At 44.3% G+C, this 22,088-nt stretch overlaps 1 protein-coding gene across 5 annotated transcripts in view; it reads right to left on the bottom strand.

Annotated features, from left to right (window-relative positions):
- The window catches only part of NPAS3 (neuronal PAS domain protein 3), an 872,889-nt gene that overhangs the window by 441,015 nt on the left and 409,786 nt on the right, over positions 1–22,088 (bottom strand). For 3 of the 5 annotated variants that reach the window (XM_036265112.1, XM_036265127.1, XM_036265135.1), the window contains one exon: positions 4,709–4,791. In XM_036265112.1, the coding sequence (XP_036121005.1) occupies positions 4,709–4,791 (83 nt within the window). The remainder of the gene's footprint in view (positions 1–4,708; positions 4,792–22,088) is intronic. The other 2 variants (XM_036265119.1, XM_036265143.1) reach the window with 1 other exon arrangement.

The following is a 22,088-nucleotide window of genomic DNA, read 5'->3' as shown; positions in this document are numbered from 1 at the left end:
TACTTGAAACATACCCACCCATAAACAAACAACTCACACAGACACATACACACACACACATATCCCTCACTAGGTATTTGCATTAGAAATGCAAATTTAGCCCTGGCCGGTTTGGCTCAGCGGTTGGAGCATTGGCCTGAGGACCAGAGAGTCCCAGGTTCGGTTCCCGCTAGGGGCACGTACCAAAAAAGAAAAAGAAATGCAAATTTACATTTCAAACTGATATGAGCTTATTAACCCATGTCACCCCAATAAATGTAATAAGAATTTAAACATACACACACAAGAACGAAATGCAAATTTATACATATAATCAAAATATTTAAGGGTAGAAAGGTGGTTAAATAAATTATGATACATCCATGGAATGGAATGGTATATAACCATTAATAATAATGAAAGCGTATTCTTTCTTAGGTTAGACACAACCACAAGATATTGATTTTTAAAAAGCTGGTTGCTAAAGAGCATACAATTGGCAATGTTTGATCCTATGAACCTCACATGTATACTCTGGCAACATTAAAATAAAAAATTTCCTATCACACTACCTTCTTATCTCCCACCCATCCTTTACCACAAATACCCAGACACTTGTACCATTTATTACTCCTTAGGTTTGTCTTCTGCACCTAAAACCTCACTATAATGTTTCAATGGCCAAAACCTATGACATCTCTTCCGTATTCATCTTACTAAAGGATTTACCCTTAGCCACCTTGAGCAAAGTCAAATCCTGTGGTTTCCTCTAGCCTTGCTCTCTACTGCTTTCTCCTCTTCTACTTGCGTCTTCAGTGATGCTTCAGTGATGCTGTCTCTCTTCACCACTCTTCTCTCATTGTTCCCCATCATTTCCGAGGGTCTGCAACTCACTGCTTGACTTGAACTCGTATTCATCTATACCCAGTGATCAGCAATTCCCAGCCCTAGACTTGATCTTGTCCTAGAGAATCAGACTTCGTTTCCAATTGTTTATCTCTTATCAACTTGGCTATTTAAGAGAATATCCTATTTAACTTCTCTCAGGTAAGAGCATAGACAGCTGGTCACCAATCTAGAAAACCTGGGGTCATTAACTCCTGTCATCCCCTAGACTTTGACATCTAATACGTCAATCTCAATTCCATACCTGTGTCTCCTTTCATAGAGACTCTGTTTTGGAGATCTTCATTTGGAATCTTGGACCATTGTAATAATTTCCTAAACGGTCTCTGAGTCAGACTCTCACAACTCAAAGATTTTCAAGACACTGTATTTTTTTTTTTTTTTTTTTTATCCTCACCCGAGGATATTTTTCCATTTTTTCGTACAGATAGAGTGGGAGGGAGAGAGAGAGAGAAACATCGATGTGAAGGGACACATCGAGTGGTTGCCACCGCACGACCAACCAGGGCCGGGGACAAACTGCAACCGAAGTACATGCCCTTAGCGGGAACCGAACCTGGGTCTCTCCGGACCGCAGGCCGACGCTCTAACCGCTGAGCCAAACTGGCCAGGGCTCAAGACACTGTATTTTAATAACAACTCTGGAAGCAAACCGAATCCTTACCTCTGTACAAAAGCCTTTGGGGGCTCATCACGAGATACAGCATCCTGGCTTAGTTCCCTGGGCCTGTCACGATACGGCTCATACAACTTCACCTTTAGCTCCTATGTGAAGCAGCCATCAAATTGGACATTTTAACGGTCCCCCAACAACATCTATTATTACTTGCCCCCGTGTCCTTGTGTCTGATATCCACTTTGATTAGAACAGTCTTCAATGCTCTTTGCCTAACAGACTTCCATTCACCTATCCAGAACCTTGAGAAGTCTTCTTTGATGCTCTGCCCCACACTCAGAGCCTCACTCCTTTGTGGCCCCGTAGTATTTGACCAGTGCAATGCTTCCCACTTTGAGGCCTGCTGGCTCCTCTTTGCCCAAATGACTGCAAGCAAGCTCAGGACAGCAGCTGTGTGCTTATTACAGTGAGTTCTGTGTTCTCACCAAGGATTTTATACATATTTACTTATTTATTCATATTCGGTAATGACGATAAACTGTGAGGTTAGACACCATGTTGACCACATATGTTTTGATCCATTATTTGCAAGTGAAGGAAGGCTAGCAGAGAGGGAAGAAAGAATTCAGCCCATTCCCCTTGATTCAGCCAGGTTCAACCATGGACCCTCCTGAAGGAATACATGGAAGCCATATTATCCTCGCGGACCAGGGAGATATTGCAGATCAGGCACAGATATGGGTCTGTGGGCTCAAGGGGCCCCATGCTCAGGGGAAGAAAACTAATTAGACAGTGTAGAGAAGGCAGGCCCTTCTTGTTAATATCGCTTCCCAGCCCTTCCTGCCCACACACCAGAGTTGCATTTACAGTGATGTATGCAGCTCCCCCACCCCATAGCCACTGCTGTTAGGATCAAATGGTGAGAGGTTCTGATTCCCACAACAATTCCCATACTGCCTAGTGCAACCACGCTTGGCGGCCTCACTTCTGTGAAAGTGCCGCTATCAAGCCACCTCTACTCCTCCTTCAGCCCAAAAGCTTTGAACATATTCCAAATGTGGGCAGCCCCATTTGGAAGTTTTATTGGTTTTGTTTTTAATAAAGGTGATGCTTTTACTCTTCAATGTTTACCCATGTCTCTTTTCCACATTCTAAAGCCACACAGAACATACCTATTTCTTTTTTTGCATGAGGTCTTCAAACACAGAGGGCATCGATGTCCCGTTTAAGACATGTGTTTTCCAAACTAAACATCACCAAGCACTTTGCCGCTCCTCATGTAACCTGATTTCTAGTTCATGCATCAGTCTAGTTATTTCACTGCAGGTAACTTCCAAGTGTCTGTGTTTCTCTTAAAACGGGCTGTCTATGGCAGGTGTGAACTGGCATGTGGGCAGTCATTCCACAACACACGTGTACCCTCAGTGTATGTTCATTCAACACGTAAGTCTTGTGTTTTAAATTCGTGCAGCTCCTAAGTCACCCACCTCCCTTGAAGACTTTGGGCTCAATATTTCTAGACAGAATTCAGGGGATAATAAAGTGGGGTTACTCTTTGAGCTGTTTCTTTCATTGACTAAGTCAATGCACTGATCACTTCAGAATATAAATAGGAGTCATCCTGAATCACATTAGAGAGAGAGAGAGTGTGTGTGTGTGCGCGCGTGTGTGTGCACGCACATGTGTACAGCATGACTCATACAACAGTTATAAAGGAAGTTCTGAACAAAGTGTGTCTCATAAAGAGGGAAATAAAAATTAGAAGATCTAGAAAGCAAAATCCTTTCTATATCCCTGAAACTAATCTACTGCAAAGGTAATTCTAAATTGTACATGCATGATAGAATAGCATCTCCCAAGGTGTATTTTAAGAAACATCCATCACATAGGATCTTAACATATATTAGTGGAGAAATGAGAAAGATCAGAATAAACAAAAATAAGCAAGGTAAGTCTGTTTAGGGCCTTAAATTTGCAAATGTGAATTGTTACATCACAGACCTAATAACACATCACCTTTTCTCAAAAGGTTGTCAAAAATCACAAATTACTGGACTTCACCCTGAAGATTCTCATTTGGTAGGTTCAGAGAAAGGCCCAAGAATGTGTCCTTTGCACAGGTGTCTCAGGTGATGCTGATGCTACTGGCCAAGGGACCGCTTCAAAGACCCTCTGGGATGGATCATGGAGAGTCTGTGAGGACAGTTGTCTGGAGTATATGCTTTCAGGAATAATATGCTAAATTCAATACTACTTTTGGCTCTCTAGAAAATAAAATGATCACAGAAGTCATGTTTTCAAACTCTGAATGAATGGGAATCTGGAGTTTATCTTTCTTTTTCTTAACTGAAAATAAGACCATTACCATGTTTTCCCCCAAATAATCTGCCTAAATATCCCAAACATATCTGTGTCTCGAATTCCATGTTCAAAATGTATCTCACATAGAGAAAGCTTTGGCTATGGCACCATCTAACTCGGGAGCAGAAGCAATGTGGAACCATTACTCATAGACGTGTTGAACTGATAGCAAAGTCTTCAGGAAAAACGTTCTGAGTTAAGTGAGGTGGTGAGGTTGGCATAAAACTGCCCTCGGACAGATAACCGCAGGTCTACCCTAGTCATCCTCACACTTATCTGTCATGAAATCCATTGGCAAAATTGAGTTACTATTGTTATTTGTCTCCTTTCACTTAAAAGATACTTAAAAATTTCATCCTGAGAAAGTTTGTAATTTGGGGGAGAGACAAACATTAAGATCGGAAGCGCTTACGAATACAAACTCAAGCCAAGAACAAGGGAGATTTGGCAACACATAAAAATGTCACATTACTTTCACAGAAGTTTGCTCTTTCTAAAACAAGCTATAGCTCCAAAGACACACACACACACACATATCCACTTACAGACGCAGCAACCACCATCGTTCTGGGAAACAGCCAGCCACTACTATACATTGAGCGTCAACCGAACAGTGCAATTCATCTCAATCATGACAAAGAATACTTGCCCTCCCTCTCTCATTAATATTCTCTCAAAGGATGGCTTTCTAAAAAGAAAGAAAGAGTGGATGTATAAGAATTTTAGAATGCCAAAATAAAATAACAACAGCCACATACGTTGCTCAAACTATAAACATCAATAAAAGACTCAGCATATGGATTTCTCTTAGTGAAATGTATGCAGGCTTTTTTCCTAGAAAGGTACCTGCAGAATGTGGCTTCCCAAGTGTGCTTCAAAGACTTCCACGGCCAGTGAGCTGGGGCTCCTCCTCCGCTGTGCACCTATAACTTAGAGAAAAAAAAGAAAAGAAAAAAAGAAAGAAAGAAAAGAAAAGGGGAGGGGAGAAAGAAAGAAAAAGAGAAAGAAAGAAAACAATTAAGTTGGAGCTCTGATTCACACCTTCAGCTTAATCTCTCTTTAACTGCATCATAGTTACTGTAACAACAGCGTCTCAAAGATACACAGCCCGAGTGCCTGAGCAGAACCTCAGTTGAAATTTGGATTCGGATAACAACAAACCACACCCAGACTTTAATTTTTTTTTTTTTTTCCATTTTGGACTGTTTTTGGGTTTTTTTTTTTCTTTCCTATCCTGGTAAGCAAAGAACATGAATGCTCACATTCCTTGAAATGCATTAGAAACTTTGTTTTTAATGTATTTTTAACATATATACATACTACCCTCTCCCCACCCAAACCTAAACTTTTCATACCCTCTAGGCTAGAGAAAAGCAAACAGGAATTTTTTTAATGCTCTAATGCAACAACTTTATCCTAATTTAATAAGCACAACATTTGGGGAAGAGATTCTCATTAATGGCTGTTGACACGTTAAGTGTCTCGGGTTGGCTGGGTTTTTCTATTTCCCGAACGTTTTCATGTTCCTATTCCGTCAGGGTCGTGGAGAAGCCGAGGCAGCCTCTCCCAGCAGGTACCTCACCAGGTCAGGCTGTGTGTGTGTGTGACTCTGGGGTCCGCTCACTCACAGGCGGGTCCGCCCCTGCTGGCAGGCTCTCCCTGTGCCTCTGCAGGCAGCTGCGCTCAGAGAGCCCCCAGATCCTTCACAAAAGTGAACCTGGTGCAGGAGATTTGTGGGATCCACAATGGAGGTCTTCTCTAGGCACATTGTTTTGTATGGGTCACAATTTGATTTTAATTCTATTTAGGGTCTCCTCTCTCTTTCCTAAGTTTTCAAGTATAAAAATCTGCTTGCTTTACAGTCATTTATAAAAAAAGAAATTCAGATCTTTTTCATATTTCCAACAAGTAAATCCCCCATGTCTTCCCGCTTGCCTTGAGAATTTTATCACAAACCTCTGCTCCCTCTAACTTGGACACCATGGGTTGAAAATACAATCAACCCCCTACTTTCTCCTAAAAACCACTTCCAGCTAGGTAACACAAACAATTCGGCAGAAAGCTCCTGGGATAATTCTGCTTCGTTTCAGTGACTAAGCCAGTCGGTTGGATCCGTAGCTTAGTAGGGATTATAATATAAATGTACTTGCGATTATTGTGCTATGCAAAGTGGGCCGTTCGCCCCGCGATCGTGCGTGGGTGTCGGCCGTGTCTGAAAGGCACTTGGAAAACCCCGTGAGACTAAGCATCAGCCTCACTGGCAAAGGAGACACAACGGGGGCACTTTGTTTCAATGGCAAAATTTATCAAATATAATTGAAGAGTGATTATTATCAAAGAATATTCCAGCTGGCAGGGATCGCAGAGATTTCTATTTCAACTTCCTCATTTGCTTCAGAAGGAAAACACACAACTAAAACTCTTAAAACAGAAAAATCAGGTTTCTAGCCGAAGATTATTATTTTTTCTAAGTACAGACACAAGACACGAGATTTAAAAATTTTAATATTCAGATATGTTTAAGACATTATTTTTCTCTCTCTCTCTGTATGTGTGTGTGTTTCTGATTAATTTCCTATTCTAACATGCACATTACTCCCTTCAAAACTCCTTTGGCATTTTTGATAATGCAGCTGTCTTGCTGAATACTGTTTTCAGTTTCTAGAGTGTTAATTGCACATTATGGTAGCTTGGTGTGAATGATCCCACATGAATAAAATCTGCAGTCTTTTTTTTTTTTAAGATTCTGGGGGGCGAGAATTAGAGGGAGAAGGGGGAGTCGAAAACTTCAAAAGTGTCCACACTGTTTTTGAGGCGGTAATTGGGCTCCAGAAAGCGCCATATTAATAGTTCACAATGTGCAGGCATTTCAGGACTTCTAATTACAAAATTAAAAATAAATCATGGCACCTCACGAAAGGAAATGGACTAACTTTAGAGACCATAGACTTTTCTGCAAAGAACTAGACTAAGAGGGGGCCAGGAGAGCAACAGTCACCCATCCACAGAAGACCTTACAGCACCACAGGAAATGTAAGGAGTGTGTTCATTTCCTAGAAGGTCCAAGAGGCGTGTCCAGTAGTGACGGAGGGCAGCTCAACTGACTTCTCAAAGCACCATTGGCTTCTGTGGGGGCTGCAGGGGTTATCCGAGCCCAGCCCATTGATTGCCTGTCTTTTCCTCGCTTTGGGCTCAGGTTGTCCTCTAAGTGAATGCTGCACATACGTAAATATTCAAGATTTCATTTAAGGAAACTTAGTCGACCCAGGGATCTCTAATGTCTTCAGCAGGTCTTACACCCATGAGTGTCATCTGCATAGTTATTCCTCTTTGTCCTTCAAATCCTCTGGAAAGCGGAGTGTGCGTCACAATACATGCTAGCTTAACACACAGGTATCTTATAAGTGGTTTCATGCTATTCTCTTCAATGGCATTTTTATGGCACTGGAATTTCTCGTGATTTATATGTTTTGCACTTATGCAGGTGATGTGGGGCTGTAATGACAGTTCCTAATTTTACAACCAACATAAATATGTTAAACAGGAGCCCATTATGTCCCAGCTCTGGCTCGAGCATTATTGGTAACTGCATAGACGTTAAGAATGTACTTCTTATCTCGTACCTTCTATCTTACCGCATTTGGCATTTTCAGATCGACACAACAATCTGATAACTCTGCATATACAGTTACTTTGTTTCTCCAAGTTAACCTCATCATGTTCTACGGTACCATTAATGAATAAACAAAACTAAAGAGGCATTTTCCTCAATAGGCCCATCATCCTCAGAAAAGTAATATACTGCTTATTAAGCTCTCTCGGATCTTTGGATTTGGGAGGGTGACAGTTTCTAATACCATCTGGTAGTCCAGACGAAATGCATACTGATTGCTGCTGAACAGGTCACTGTTTCACCTGATCTAACGATATATTTCATTTATTTGTTTGTCCAATTAAAAAATACCAGTTTGTGAAATTCAAAGAACACGAACTAAATTAACCGAAAAGAGCATACACAGTGCATTGCTAAATAAATGGAACATGTAATTGTACATCTGTGAAGATTATGTCCCTACTCACTGATAGCAAGATGGGAGAGTTTTTTAAGTTGAAGAGCTTATACAAACTATTAAAAAAAATCAAAACATAGTAATATAGCAATTCAACTTCAAACTAAATTCAGCATATACTGCATACCTACTTGATGTTTAAAATTGCTAGTTACTGTTATTTATTATAAAACTTAAAATATAGTCCAAAAGAAAAATTTAAGCAATTTAAAACAGAACCAAGCCCAGCATATAATCGTCAACCAATACCACAACCCCATTATTTCATGTTTTGCAATGCTTAAAATAAAACACCTAGAGTTTTAAAAGAGACTAAATAGAAGAGATGCATAGGAGGAGACATTCTTAAAAATAAACTAAAGAAATGCGAGTTGTCTCCGAAATCTAAAATGATATGATGAATCATTAGAACTGTACATGTGGCCTTTCTCCCATGAAAACAGTGAATGCCAAGGAAGGAAACCACCACCTGAAACGTGTATGTGAAAAATTAGTTTGGCCACATGTTCTAAGCTAGACTCTTCTGCATAGCCTAGTGAAGACAGCATGTAGACCCTTCTTCATAACCTTATGAGGTAGTCTTTGAGAATTAATTCAAGGCAGGAAAAGACAATCCCTCTTTTGGGAAATAGACCCCACACCCCCAGTCATATTTGGAAGCAGTGCTTGTCACCTTTGGGGAGGTGCAAAGGCCAGGAAGGCTGAGGATTAGCGCGCGGTGGGAGTTTGACCTATTCAGCCGAAAGGTCAGCTTGCCACAAGCACCCATTACAGAACAGAAACCGGACAGCTCAGTGGACACACATAAATAATGAAAGGGGCGAAGTCAGGAGCCCTACCTGTCTTGGGTCCTGCATTGCCCTTTTCCTTCATGACCCTCCCCACCCCATTTCCAGAGAAGGTGGAGCTGTTCAACGTGGGAAGGCAACCAGGGGCAGGGAGAGGGGCAGGAGCCGTCATTTAAGGGATCACTGAGTGTGAGACTGTGAGGGTTTCCAGTGGATTGTTCTATTAGGAAAAAGCAGTCATGGCAGACAAGGAAGACCATTTTAGAGACGTTTTGTCATCCAGTCCTCTTCCGTGGGGAACGATATGTCGGCATAGGTAAAAGTAGCCTTAAAGTTCTGCAGGTGGTTTTCAAGTACATCCACTGAGTAACAAGGATGGCTGGCTACCCCCTGAATCTGTCGGGTGGGGTGGGGGTGCAAGGCCCTGTTCCCCCAGGAAGCTCCGGAGAAGGGAGCATGCTTAATGGGATCTGGGGCATCCCCCCCTGGGCCCTAGCACCTGTGCTAAGCAAAGTCAGGAGCTGGGAAAGAGTGGAGAAGAGAAAACTTAGAGTCTGTCCACAGAGAACAAAGAAAAGAAAGGGATTTCGATTAGCCTCCCACTGTGGGCAAAGGGAGCTAGGCAGGGTTTTGCCAGGAGCCTCAGAGGTTTATGAGGTTCGTACGCATGTATGTATGTATGCATGTATGCATGTATGTGTGTGTGTGTGTTTCCCTATAAAATAAAATTTATGTTTTCATTTACTATGGGACCAAATCTTCATTCTGAAACTTGTCCTCACAGCTCTGCTTACTGCCCCAAGTCACCGTCTGTATCCTTTCAACCCTAAGTTTCTCATCGTCTGCGCATGCCTTCGACACGGCAGGTGTTTCCGGTCGGGGTGCAGATGAGACACAGAACACATGAGAGCTCGGTCCAGCCCAGCACGGGGCCCCACTCAGGGCACCATGCAAACACCCGAAGACGAATAATCGCTATGCTTCTCCAATGTACTTTCAGCAGGGTTACTTATTTGCCATTTAAATAGAGGGCAACCGATGACCAGGGAAGAGAAATAGGGACAAGTACTGTTGCTCAGGCATTTGAATCTCTGATTAACAATAAACATAGAGAATAAAAAGCCTCCTGTGTTCAGCAGTGGTACAACTCAGGTGTATTTTAAAATTCCTATATAGTAGGTTAAAAAAAAAAAACATCTCCGTAATTCATCTTCCAGAACTCATTGACACATTATAGTCCCAATTTAGACAAAAAGAGCCACTTAATTCAATAAAATAATTGAAACTCTAAGAAGTCTTATGCTGATTCAAAAATCCTTCAATGCAACACATTTAAATTTCTCCCACAATCCAAGTATGGATTGAATACATCAGGGAGAAGCACCGGGGATGGCATGACGGTGACAGTATTAATACTTACAAAGGAATTGCTGAATTTGGGGAAAAGGAACCATGTCTGCTTTTCTCAAAAAAGCACATCTGTATGGCTTCAGCCAGGAAGAACTAAGAGGAAGACATACAATATTCAATAGATCCGTCTAGTCAAGGGTGTGTTTATCATGCATTTATCTTCTGAAGAACTAAGTAGTATTCATACGGTTCTGCAAACTTTCTGTAATTTCTACATGAAAATGCCAGTTGTCTAAAAGAGAAACAGCACCCAAGTATTACTGTGATAGCCTTGATAGTGTTTCTGTGTATATGGTGAGCACGAAATGACGGGGACTTCTTCTTAGCCCAAAGTTTCCATTTTAAAAACCCACTTTGCTATGGAAGAAAAAGAGTTTCTAGCTATCAGAGCAGATATTTCTTCATCTGTAGCTGTAAAAAGAGGAAAATACCCTTCCTCTGACAATCTGGTAGTTACTATAGAAACTATTACATGTCCCTTAAATGGGCGACATACAGGAAGATGAATGAAGGTCTTCTTTGTGAGAGAACCCAACTCCCCTCGACAGTGCTGTTGCGGGGGCAGGGGGCCGGGCTGCTGGGCGGAGTGACGGCCCGAGGGAAGGATGAAGCCCTGACCGTCAACAGCTCTGAGGACTGAACCCTCGGAAAACGCAGGCATGATGCAGCCTGGGCTGCAGACTGGGGAGTGGGGTACAGGAGGGGGTCCTCAAGAGTCGCGAGGAGATTCGGGGGAGGACAGCAGCCACTGGATGGGACTATAGACCAGGGCATGCTTACTTTCCTGATACTTCAAAGTAACTGCTACAAACCCAAAGAGGACTTTCTAAAATGGTAGGTATTAATCATCCGGATTTTAGTTTCTTCATCATCTCAAAATAACAATGTTTATAAAAGAGGGCGCTTTCAAAGGACTGAAGTCCAACAGCAACTCCAATTCTTTTCCCGATGGATGTGTTTCTCACCTTCAGCAACTAGATGCTGCAGGGATTGCTTCAGGAAGCAAGGCTCAGAGTTTTATTCCTCCAACACAGTGAAGAAGGGAATGAGAATTTCCTCTTTTTCTTAACAAAGTAAATAAAAGGTGGAAAAAAAAAAAAAAAGCCGCTTATCCTGATTAACTCCTGGTGTTGTTGTTTTTTTTATATTCCAGCAGAGTCTTGGGGTGTGATGAACTGCACCCCCTCAATCCGGGGAACTTTCAAGAGTGAGGCAGTGCTAGAGTGACTTCAGAATAAAGAATGTAGAAGAGAATCTTCGAATGGCAGAGTCTTGATTTCTATCTGACATGAGCTCAGTAAGAAGATACAAACTAATGAATTCTGGCTTCAGGGCTACAGCCACAAACAACTGTATCGAGGACACTGCATGGCAGGCACTCTGCTGGGTGCACCGAGCACAGGGATGACTAGGACGCAGTCCGCTGAGTGAGGCCGTCCAGTGGGACAGGAGGTCCCGCGGGCCACTGAGACCAGGGCACAGACATTGGCCTGAGCTTGCAGCCTGAGCACGTGCCTCCTGTGGTAGGCGCTCTGTCTTCTCCATACAAACTGCCGCCTACAGTGTTTCTTCCTTCACTGTTGTTCTCGTTCGTATTAAAATGCCTCTTCCTCCAATAACCCCATCCCTCTCCGTCTACTCCGTGTATGTCAGGAAGGGGGACTGCACGTTCTCATGAATGACGTGCTCGGTTCATGGAACGACACCAAGCGCTCTTTGGGCCCTAGCTCTCAAAGACAGAGAGAGAGAACACGTCCAATTCGGGATTTGGATGCAGCGCTCACTTTGCAAAGTTGAATACTTGTCCTTTGATTGGTAGAAATGACCTCCGCCCTAATATGCTGAAAATGTTTTGCAAAGTTTAAATTTTTAATGCGGGTTAGATTTGCTATGCTCCCTTGGGAAGAGCCAAAAAAAAAAGGATTATTATACTTTCATCTTATAAACTGTCTTAAAAGCCTGTCAGTCGAGTGTGCCGCCAGGCTACCAGCCCTCTGACCTCCACAGCACCTGACCTAGTGGCCCGATTCCGCCCCGCAGATAGGAAGGGGTGGAGCCAATCACTGGTCTGCGTGGTGTCACTCAGCACTCCCTGGTGAACAGATCCACATCTGTTACCTTGATTTCCCCCCCAAGTATGATCCCAAAGCTTCGTGTTATGACATTTGTAACATCTGCTACAAATACGGAAGTAAGTCAGGCACAGCCATGTCACTTCCAGTCTAATGCTCCCTCCATCCTCTGGGCTTTTCCAGGCCACGGACCCAACGAGGGAGCCGAGCAAGCTGGGCGTGCAGGAAGCAGCGTAGGTTTCCCCGGAGAAAGGGGCCTACTGCCTGCCCTCTGCCCCTTCCCTCTCCTGTTCATCCATTCATAGATCCAGTCATACCCACGTTCTCTCTCTTGCTCGCTCCCCTGCCCCCGCTTGCTTTTGGGCCGCATGCAGGCTTGGCAGTGTGTTTAGTGATTTTCTTTCTCCCCAAAGAACAGTCAACATAAACAGTTTTATGAAACAGTGGGGCGTCAGCCCAAAGGATGCAATGCTCTGATGACAGCACCTGCTTGGAAAGTCACCCTGATGAGTCTCCAAAGCTCCACCATCTCAGACTATGGTATGAATGTTTATTCATCCAACATTTAGTGAACACATAAAATGAAAGATATCCACCTCATTGACCTAGGTGCTAGAGAGGTAAGCCTGGCTCCCATGTCCATGTTTAGATTTTTTTTTAATATCTGTAGAACAAAGCTAAAAATATCCATGAAAAATATGTGCTGAGTCTCTCCTCTGTGCTGGGCACTGTCCAGGGATAGGAAAAGGAAAAGGCCCCATTCTAACTCCCCCGAGGTCAGAGTCTCGTGGGCAGACTGACTCACAGTGAATGAAGAAAATGCAATGTATGTGCAACTCTCCACTCAGGATCAGGGCAGGGAGTGGGGGCAGGAACGACCTCAGAAGAGGAGGACTGTTAGAAGTGGGGAAGAGAGTGAGGTCGCTGAGTGATTTAGAGTGAAGACCCCGGGATCCACTGGGGAGACCTGAAGGTGAGGAGAAATGCACGTTAACACAGCGGCATAGGCAGGGCCCCAACTTCATTGTCTGGTGGCTCCGACTTGCTTTTCCCGCAGCTGCCGCACCGGAGAATCGCGCACTCCCACCAACACGTGCAGGGCTGGGCTCCTCCTCCGTGAACACACCGTCTTGGAACCTGATACTACAGCTAATGGCTGCTGATCACACCCGGGAGCACCAAGGTGTAGGCTCTGTCTGAACACCCTAACCTCGCAATCCGATGTCCTGGCCAACGTCAACGTCACCACTTGCCTCAAAGCCCCTTCAGGGCACAGGTGTGTCACAGCATCCAGCTTGGCAGCGTGTAAGGCAACTTAGTCACCCACTGGGCTGTCACCTCACCCCAGAGGTAGGGAGAACACTATCGTGGCTCCGGTTCCTTCGGGCAGAACATCAGACTCCTTCCCAAGACACCGCCTGACCTCTGCTCGCAGGGAGCGTCGGGTGGGAGGAGGCGCGCCGTGGGGAGGCAGGCGTGTGAGAGGACAGGATGCGGTTCCAGCGTCAGGACAACCAGCTTGTAAGTCCTCCATTTATCTCTAATGAGCTGGGTGGTTTTGGACTAATTAGGCTCTGTGGACTTCAGGTTCTCATTCTGCAAAGGGTTAATGACTCACAGAGCTGTTGTGAGGACTTGTGACATCCCTGCTCCGCTCTGACTTTCCTCCCACAAGGTACTCACATGTTGTCTCTTCCTTTTTTTTTAATCCTCACCCGAGGACATTTTTGCATTTATCTTCAGATAGAGTGGGAGGGAGAAAGGGAGGGAGAGAGAGAAATATCGATGAGAGAGAGAGAGAAACATAGATGAGAGAGAGAGACACACACATCGATGTGAGAGAGACACATCGACTGGCCACCACCCACATGACCCCAACCGGGGCCGGGGACAAACTGCAACTGAGGTACGTGCCCTTAACGGGAACCGAACTCATGACTCTCTGGTCCACGGGCCCACATTCTAACTGCTGAGCCAAACAGGTCAGGGCCTAAATCTCTTTATCCCAGTTTCAGTAGGAATCTTAGAATTATTTTTCCTAAATATTAGAAATATTTAAGAATTATTTCCTAAAACATTGAGGATCCTTTGTTGCACTGTGTGTCGTCCCTAGTTTCTGCCTTTCCCGCGGCACGATGTCAAATCTACGATGTCACCACCAGCCCTGCAGGCCAGCTGCAACCAGGGCCCCAGACCCATGCAAACATTTCACACATACACGGGCAGAGGTCCAGCCATTCCCTAAGTGTCAGGGACTGCCCGGGAAATTTTCTTCTGAAGGATTCACTCATCCCTATCCTGCAGTAGTTGGCAGTGGTTTTAAGATGCTGAGTGCCTCAGAGGTAACTTGATTAGGTAAACACACACAGCTCCCTCCCACCACTGGAAACTGAAGTCAGGTCTACAGCCGCACCATCCTCCTTCTGATTTCACATAAACAAAGCCCTCACTGAGCAGGGGTCACTGAGCAGGACCTGCGTCTGCCTATATCAGCAGGTCGAGGTCTGCGGCACCTTTACCATCTGCCTCCTGGGGACCCACACAGGTGACTTAGGCTGAGTTAGACACTAAGTAAGAAAGATGAGCACTGTTTAGAGAGTCAAGAGTAGGAAATAGGCTGAAAGACCTAGAATTAAGTACACACAGGGCAGGGCTAAGGCGGTTTACAGTTGTGAGTACACGGAACAGTATATTCTTGTATTGTCATTCATTCACGACAGTGCTGTTTTCTATACTTATGACTGTGAACCTCCAGGGGTGTGTGCTCCACCCCGTGTATTCTCACACTCCACCACCACCATCACTTCTGAAACAGATCAGGGAGAAAGAAAACCTAATGTGAAGACCTGTTTCCTAGATTCAAGGTTCAGCTCAAGCCTCTCTCTCAGGTTCTTCACATGTTTCTTTCTTTGACTAACAGAGCTGTTTCGGGCAACGCTCTTCCCACGAAAATCGTTTAACACAGAACTTTGTATATACAGTTACAAAAATTCCAAAGAGTTTCTGAAACCCCCTGGTAGACCTCAGGTAAAGAACTCTTGCTTTAGACAAGAGCCCAGCAGCCACACAGATCGAGTTCCAGGCCAGCACTTAGTGGGACTGAACCGGTGATTCCTCCAACAAGTGAGTGAGTCATCAAACCAACACTCCGATGCATGACGGCAGGAGAGCCAGTCAAGGGAGAACTATAACTCGAGCACACACTTGTATTCCGCACGGACTGCGAGACTGAAAGCAGCCGCCAGTTAGTTGGTTTATTCACAAAAATTGCTTTGTGGAATTATACAGCGCTCCTCCCCTTCTAAATGCAGACGGAGAGAGGAAAGGGAGAAGAGATAATGAAGGTTTGCAGATGAAGTGGGTGCAACTGTGCAATCAATCAACATTTTCTGAAAAAGAATCTGCATCACTTGCCAAAAATCTGAACTGAATAACTGAACCAGCATTCTGATGAGAATGGACTTTGCCACTAGCCAGTCATTTTTTATTTGTCTTCCAGCTGCCTTGCTTCTCTTTTCCAGGAAAGCCACTGGTCACTTCAGTTTAGTGGGTTCAGGCACGGGAATTAATTTAACCATGGTCCAATGCATACTCCGTGTTTATTCTTTTTATAAACCTTGACTGAGTGTTTACTCTGTGCCAAGTATTACACTAGCTAGAAGGAATACAATTCAGTCAAGTATCGAAATGATTACGGAACATCTACCCCGTGCTGGGCACTCCTCTAAGGATAAGCTGTGGAAGAGGGAACAAAGCAAGCAGCCCGAAGGAGCTGACCTTCCGGGGCAAAGTCAGAGAACAACAATAATAATATGCACAAATCTAAATATAGTAAGTAGCATGAAGATAAAGTGACAAGAATGTCTGTATCAGATAGGAAGACCAGAGGAGACCTCTCCAATAGTATATCTGGGTAGAGATAAGAATAAAGTGAAGATGCGACATCATGTCCAGGTGAAGAGAAGAGAAAGGGTAAAGGCCCTGAGATGGGAAGACCTACCAGGCTCAGGAAATGGCAAGGAGCCAGTATCCTCAAGGAAGCTACAGACTGGGGGGAGATAAATATAAACATTAAATAATGGTTTACTCGGAGGATCTCAGGAAAGGAAGCATCTAACTCTAGTGAAATTTAAAGATGTAGGAGAGCCCAGCCGGTGTGGCTCAGTGGTTGAGCGTCCAACCATGCACCAAGAGGTTGCTGGTTTGATTCCCGGTCAGGGCACATGCCCAGGTTGTGGGCCGGATCCCCATTGTGGGGCATGCAGGAGGCAGCCAGTCGATGTTCTCTTTCATCAATATTTCTATCTCTCTTACCCTCTCCATTCCTCTCTCTTTAAAATCAATAAAGAAAAAACATTTTAAAATAAAATGTATTGATTAAAAAAATAAAAAGATGTGGGAGAGAAGAGGTTATTTGGGTTAGAAATGGATAGAAATTTTCCAGGCAAACAAACCAGAGATTGGAGGGGGGGTGGAGGGGTTGAGGAGGAGAGACGGGCACACGCGTCTGCACAAGCCAGCAAGACGGGCGCGTTCCCCGTGTAGCGGGAGAAACATCGGAGGACATCCGCAGGCTGAGTCACGCACGGCCTCACAACTACTGGAAAGGAGTTCGGGTCACATGCAGCAACTGAGATCCATTTGCAGATATGAGAAGGCGAGGGGCATGAGCATGCGTGTGACACCAATGGGTGGCAGTCCACAGAGTAAAGCTGAGCTTGGAGAAAAGACAAAAACACGGCTATGGCATAGTCTAAGCAAGACATGATCGTGCGTTCATCCCAGCAAATAAGTTAGACTATGGAGAGGAGTTTGGTTTGGAAGTTATTTAGGATGTAGGATTGAAAAAGTTTTGTGACTGCCTTTTAAGAAAAAAGAATAAAGAGAGAGAGAGAGATAGGTATGAACTCCAGGTGTTTGGATGTGCAAACCATAGATGGGTTAGTCATTCCCTGCAATAGGACATTCAGCAGGGCAGAGGGTGTGATGGAGATGGGATGCTGAATTGGAGGTGTCCTTAGGAGTGGCCCATTGAGACGAGAAGTCTGGTAGACCCGAGGCCCTGGATTGAGGGGTGGCAGAGATGAGGACTTGGCAGCAATCCTTAACACACAGGTCGGCACAGAAGCCATGAGAGGGCAGAAGGAGGGCAGGGCTGGGGGTCTCCCTGGAGAACACACACATAAGTCGAGAGGAAGGGAGCCAGCAAGAGCCTGACCCTGACCACACACGGCCAGAGGGGTAGGACTTGAATAAAGAGGCAAAGAGGAAGCACAGGGCATCTGAAGGGGGGATTCGTCAACCAAATGTCTTGGGAGAACACTGAAGACAGCTGGGGGCACCGCTCTCGACTGCAGAGTAGATGGGCGGCGACAGCCACGCGTTACACCCTGGGAATTCCTCTTCCAGAAATGTGAATGTGGAAGACAGGAGATTGAGGGCTGGAATCTGGGCAAGGAAGAGAAGTGGGAAAACACCCAGAGTAAAGAGATGTTTTTAAATTGACTTGAGGATGTTTATAGCCTGAGAGGAACCAGCCAGCAACAGCCATGAGATATAAAAAGACGAAATACCCTCAAAAGAAGCTACAGAACTGTCCAGAGTTCAGGTGAAGCTGAGAAATAGGTAACACATACTTTTTAAGAATTAATATTTTACTATAACCAGAATCTGCAAAGATGACGCTCCAGGGTGTGGTGGTCGATCCACCTAATAGAATCTCAGCTTCTGAGCAAGTTCTTCTAGATGATGGTCAAAAAACATAAGGATCTACAATCCATGTTCAGAAGTATATTTGTGTTGGGAAATGGCCTAAATGCATCTAAATCAAGCCACCATTGTCCTCCTGAAACCTCTACCCTTTCTCCTGGACTGTCCAGTTGGTCCCCAGTGTCTCTGTCCTTGTCTCTCTTGCTATGGCAAAAGCGTTGACAATGTCACAAATAGAAGAGTCAACCTGGAATTGCTCCTGGAGTCCCTCTCACTTTACTCTTGGATCACAGAAACAATCAGTACCTCTTTCTTGCTGCCAAGATCCATCAAATACCCACGGGAAAGGGCTGCAACAGATTGTTAACATACTCAGGTGTGAACTAAAAGAACACTGAGTAATTAGAGAAAAAGAAAATGCCATTCATTTGTTGGAGAAGCAACTGAACAGGGAAAGAGCCTCGTAGCCCTCCTGTATTATTTAATGAATTTTGACTAAGCCAACGAAGAAAGAAGTCAAAAACTGCTACGGGTGAACGAGGATGAGGCATTGTACCCCAAGAAGCGTTTCTTGCAGAAAGCAGTCTCCGCATCTTCGGTAATGTTGAATTTTTCTAAGAGGCAAGAGAGAAAGACAATTTCTCCTGGACTTCCAAAAGTAGTATTTAAACGGAATTCACGTTCGGAACGCAGAAAGGAACACTACATGCTCACCTTCGCCCCTCAACTGGCTCCTCCTGGCTGTTCTGGCTTTTGTTTCCCAAGAAGACAGCTCATCTTGGGGGTTTTCCGAATCTGATGGGGACTCTGCGGTCACTTACTGTCTTGGGCCAACTTCATTCTTATTTATCTACAGCATTGCTGCCACCTTCTTTTTCCGTCTTTATAATTTAAACCGTAGTTGAGAGTGACAGTAGCACTATATCTCATCTTCGGAAGTTTATTTGCCTCATACACTGACTTCGCTCTTTTTAGGAAGAACTTCTTTCCTACTTCATATCTCAACAACGTCCAGCTCCGTCCTCTGCAATACTCTTCAGAGGATCTTCACATTTTTATCCATCTAAGCCTGTAAGTGTTTAGGAGTACTTAAATAGATGGAGAGGCAGCTGTATTTTAGTTTGGAAAACATAATTCCTAGAGACAGAAAGTTTTATTTCTAGTCTTAGCTCTGCCACTTCCCAGCTGGTGAACATGGGTAGGGTATGACATCTGGGTCTTGGTTTCCCCATCTGTGGAGTGAGGTCCCTTGTCCAAGGAGCGGTGTCAAGGGCTAAATACCAATGTTTGAGACAGTTTAATAGCACACACCTAGCAAATAGTAAAGGATAAGTACATTTAAATGCAATTTGGGTGTTTAGAAGTTCTCTGGAGCAAAATAAAGACGGGTGCTGGTAAAATGTTTTTCATGAGGAGAATTAAAGTCGCTAAGGGGATGGATATATGTGTGTGTGTGTATATATATATATATATATATACACACACACACACACACACACACTATATATATATATATGGCTTTCTAAGTTGTATGGGACCTTGAGCCAGTTAGAAAAATCTCAGAGAAACATAGTTACCAGAAAGCTGAACATGTTATCCCCCACCTCAGCACCTTGTTTAGGGATCAAATGAGGTAATGTATCTAAAGTGCCTAGCACGGTATTCGACACATATGAGGTGTTCACTAAATGTTGGTTCCCTTCTTCCTCAATGATAGTGTAGTCTAGGAAGCATGCAAATTAAAATAAAAACAAAAAACCTTGCAGATTTCGTAGAGTAAATCACGTCGTGGCCTCGTTCACAAAGACCAGTAATAAAACATTTGTTGAGACAGGCTGTGTCGGCATAGCTGAGATCCTTTAGACTACAGTTGAACTTTGACTCTATATTGTGCATATTTGGGGCATAATGACCTCTTATGAGAGTCGATGGAGAAAGACGGGGTGCGGGTGTTGTGTGTACACAGGTCTGTGTGCACGTACATGTAAAGTATGTGTGCATGGGTCTACCTACATGTTTTAAAAATCTATACTTATATTCTCAACCTCTAAAACACATCTATCTGTATTTATATACACACATATATATGTGTATATATAGGTATATACACATATATATGTGTGTGTGTATATGTGTGTGTGTACACATATATATATGGCAGATATGGGGAAGCTTGACTGAACCCTGCCTAAGGCAAAGACCCACGTTCAAGGCTCGCCTTCTACAACAGCAGAGGCAGCTCGGGAAAGGTTATCTCCCATTTTTCACGCCAGGAGGGATAAACGGGGGAAGAAACCAGAGAGACCGACAGCCTCCTGCCCGCTGTTCTCCGGTCCCGACCGGCCGCGTCATGTTTGCTGTCAGCCCCATCTGGACAGCAGCTGGGTGCTCCGCGGCGGCGTGTATCTGATTATTGATCAGTGAAAACCTCCAAAGGGCACACCAGACTGCTGACCGACCTCGGTAATAGCATACGGCGAACTTCCCTGTTCACAGGAGTAAGAGCTGCAAAGAAAAGAAGGCCGGTTTTGAATCCTTTTAAACTACGTTTTGACCAGGGGCTTTTGATAGTCTCCGTATAAATATCAGTCAAACAGTGAGCTTGGCAGGCTTGTGTAGAGTCTATTAAAGGGGGAATAAGGTTCATGAATTTCAAGCTTGGAGGGCTCTAATTACCTCATGCTCAAACTTTAGCTACAAAACTCAGATAAATTGCTGCACTAAAACCATGGCAGGGCCACCACCTGATTTGTGCCCGTGCATCTGGAGAGAGTGAGGCTGGTCCCAGCCAGGCTCCTTACAGATCGGGCCTGGGGAGTGGGTTGGACCCACCTCTGGTGAGCACATGTGGCTTCCTCGCATGTTTGGGAAAATTTGCTTGGTCAACCAGTCGATCTGAAATTGTATTAGCCGCAAAGTGTTACAGCGGTCAGTCACACAGCCCCCAATACTGGAGGAATGAGCGTCATTTTAAGCATCTGCTAGCCAGGTACCAGTCATCCGCTCAGGCCCTGGCTGGTAGGTGCAACATTAAACTAACTGGCTCAGAGTTACAGCTATCTCTTCAGTATTTCTGTGTGTAGAGGTGGGAGCCCTTCTTGAACCAACGAATATAGACCCAAAAGGGGCTCCTGTATTTATTCTAGTGCAGGGTACGATTTGGATTCAAAACCAAAACCAAACAAGCAAAAGGTCTGTGTGTATAAACCGTCGTGCAAACCGGCTAAGCTGAGCTTACGGAGTTTTAGTGGATGTCGGAAGCAGAGGAAGACGCAGAAAACAAACACCGCTCTCAAATACTCAACCATTCATATTTTATCAGAGATGGACTGAGGACAGATGTGGATTTCCCTCTGCCCGGCAGAACACTCTCCATGGCTATTTATCTAGTTACAAACTTTTATAGATGTGAAATATTTTAAGAAGTCCTTTAGAAATGGCCTGAGGTAATTTCAAAGTTAACAGACCCTGTCCCACCAGAGCTCATTACAGTGAATTTTATAACAAAGTACCCTCTACTTAATTTTCAGAGCCTAGCCAAGCGTACTAGAAATACAGCTGCATTAAGTGCAATTAATGGTACAATAAAAGCCGTTGAGGGCTGTTTAACACCCGAGAACCAGCAGTAGACACGGGCTCCATGTTCTCCAACAGTCAGTGATGTGTCACAGAACCCGGAGTATGAGATTTCTGTACCAAGGGGCAAATGTCTCTCTCCTACTAGAGAAAAAGCTTCTGTCCTTCAACAATTCCACCCAGAGACCGTAGGAAAGGACATCACGTCGTTTCTCCAGCAAGGCCACTCCATCCTCGCTCCCTTGGAGCAGGAGGCCAACGCCCTAAGCTCACATTCCCACCAGCGAGGAAAGGGGGCAGATTCAATCGTACCAAAGACAAGTGTAACGGCAAGTGACTCATCCCACAGATACCCCACACATAACGCCATGGCCCGTCAGATGCCAAAAGGAAACAAGCCTCCAATCGGAATAGTATGTTTACTCTTTTCAAACAAATCCCCAAACCGAAAAGATGGTGAAGAGGCAGGGACAATTATAATGATGTTTGCAAACATCTTTAATGATGAAAAATCTCCACTTAGAATCTGAACATGAGGGACATCCTGAAATGAGCAAACACCTCCCCGGCTGATATAATCATGATTGTTAGAGCATTTGTC

This window comes from Molossus molossus, unplaced genomic scaffold (genome assembly GCF_014108415.1).
Source record: "Molossus molossus isolate mMolMol1 unplaced genomic scaffold, mMolMol1.p scaffold_m16_p_1, whole genome shotgun sequence".
Classification (NCBI taxonomy): Eukaryota; Metazoa; Chordata; class Mammalia; order Chiroptera; family Molossidae; genus Molossus; species Molossus molossus.
The sequence above is the reverse complement of the archived record's forward strand: the minus strand, read 5'-3'. Positions and strand labels throughout refer to the sequence as shown.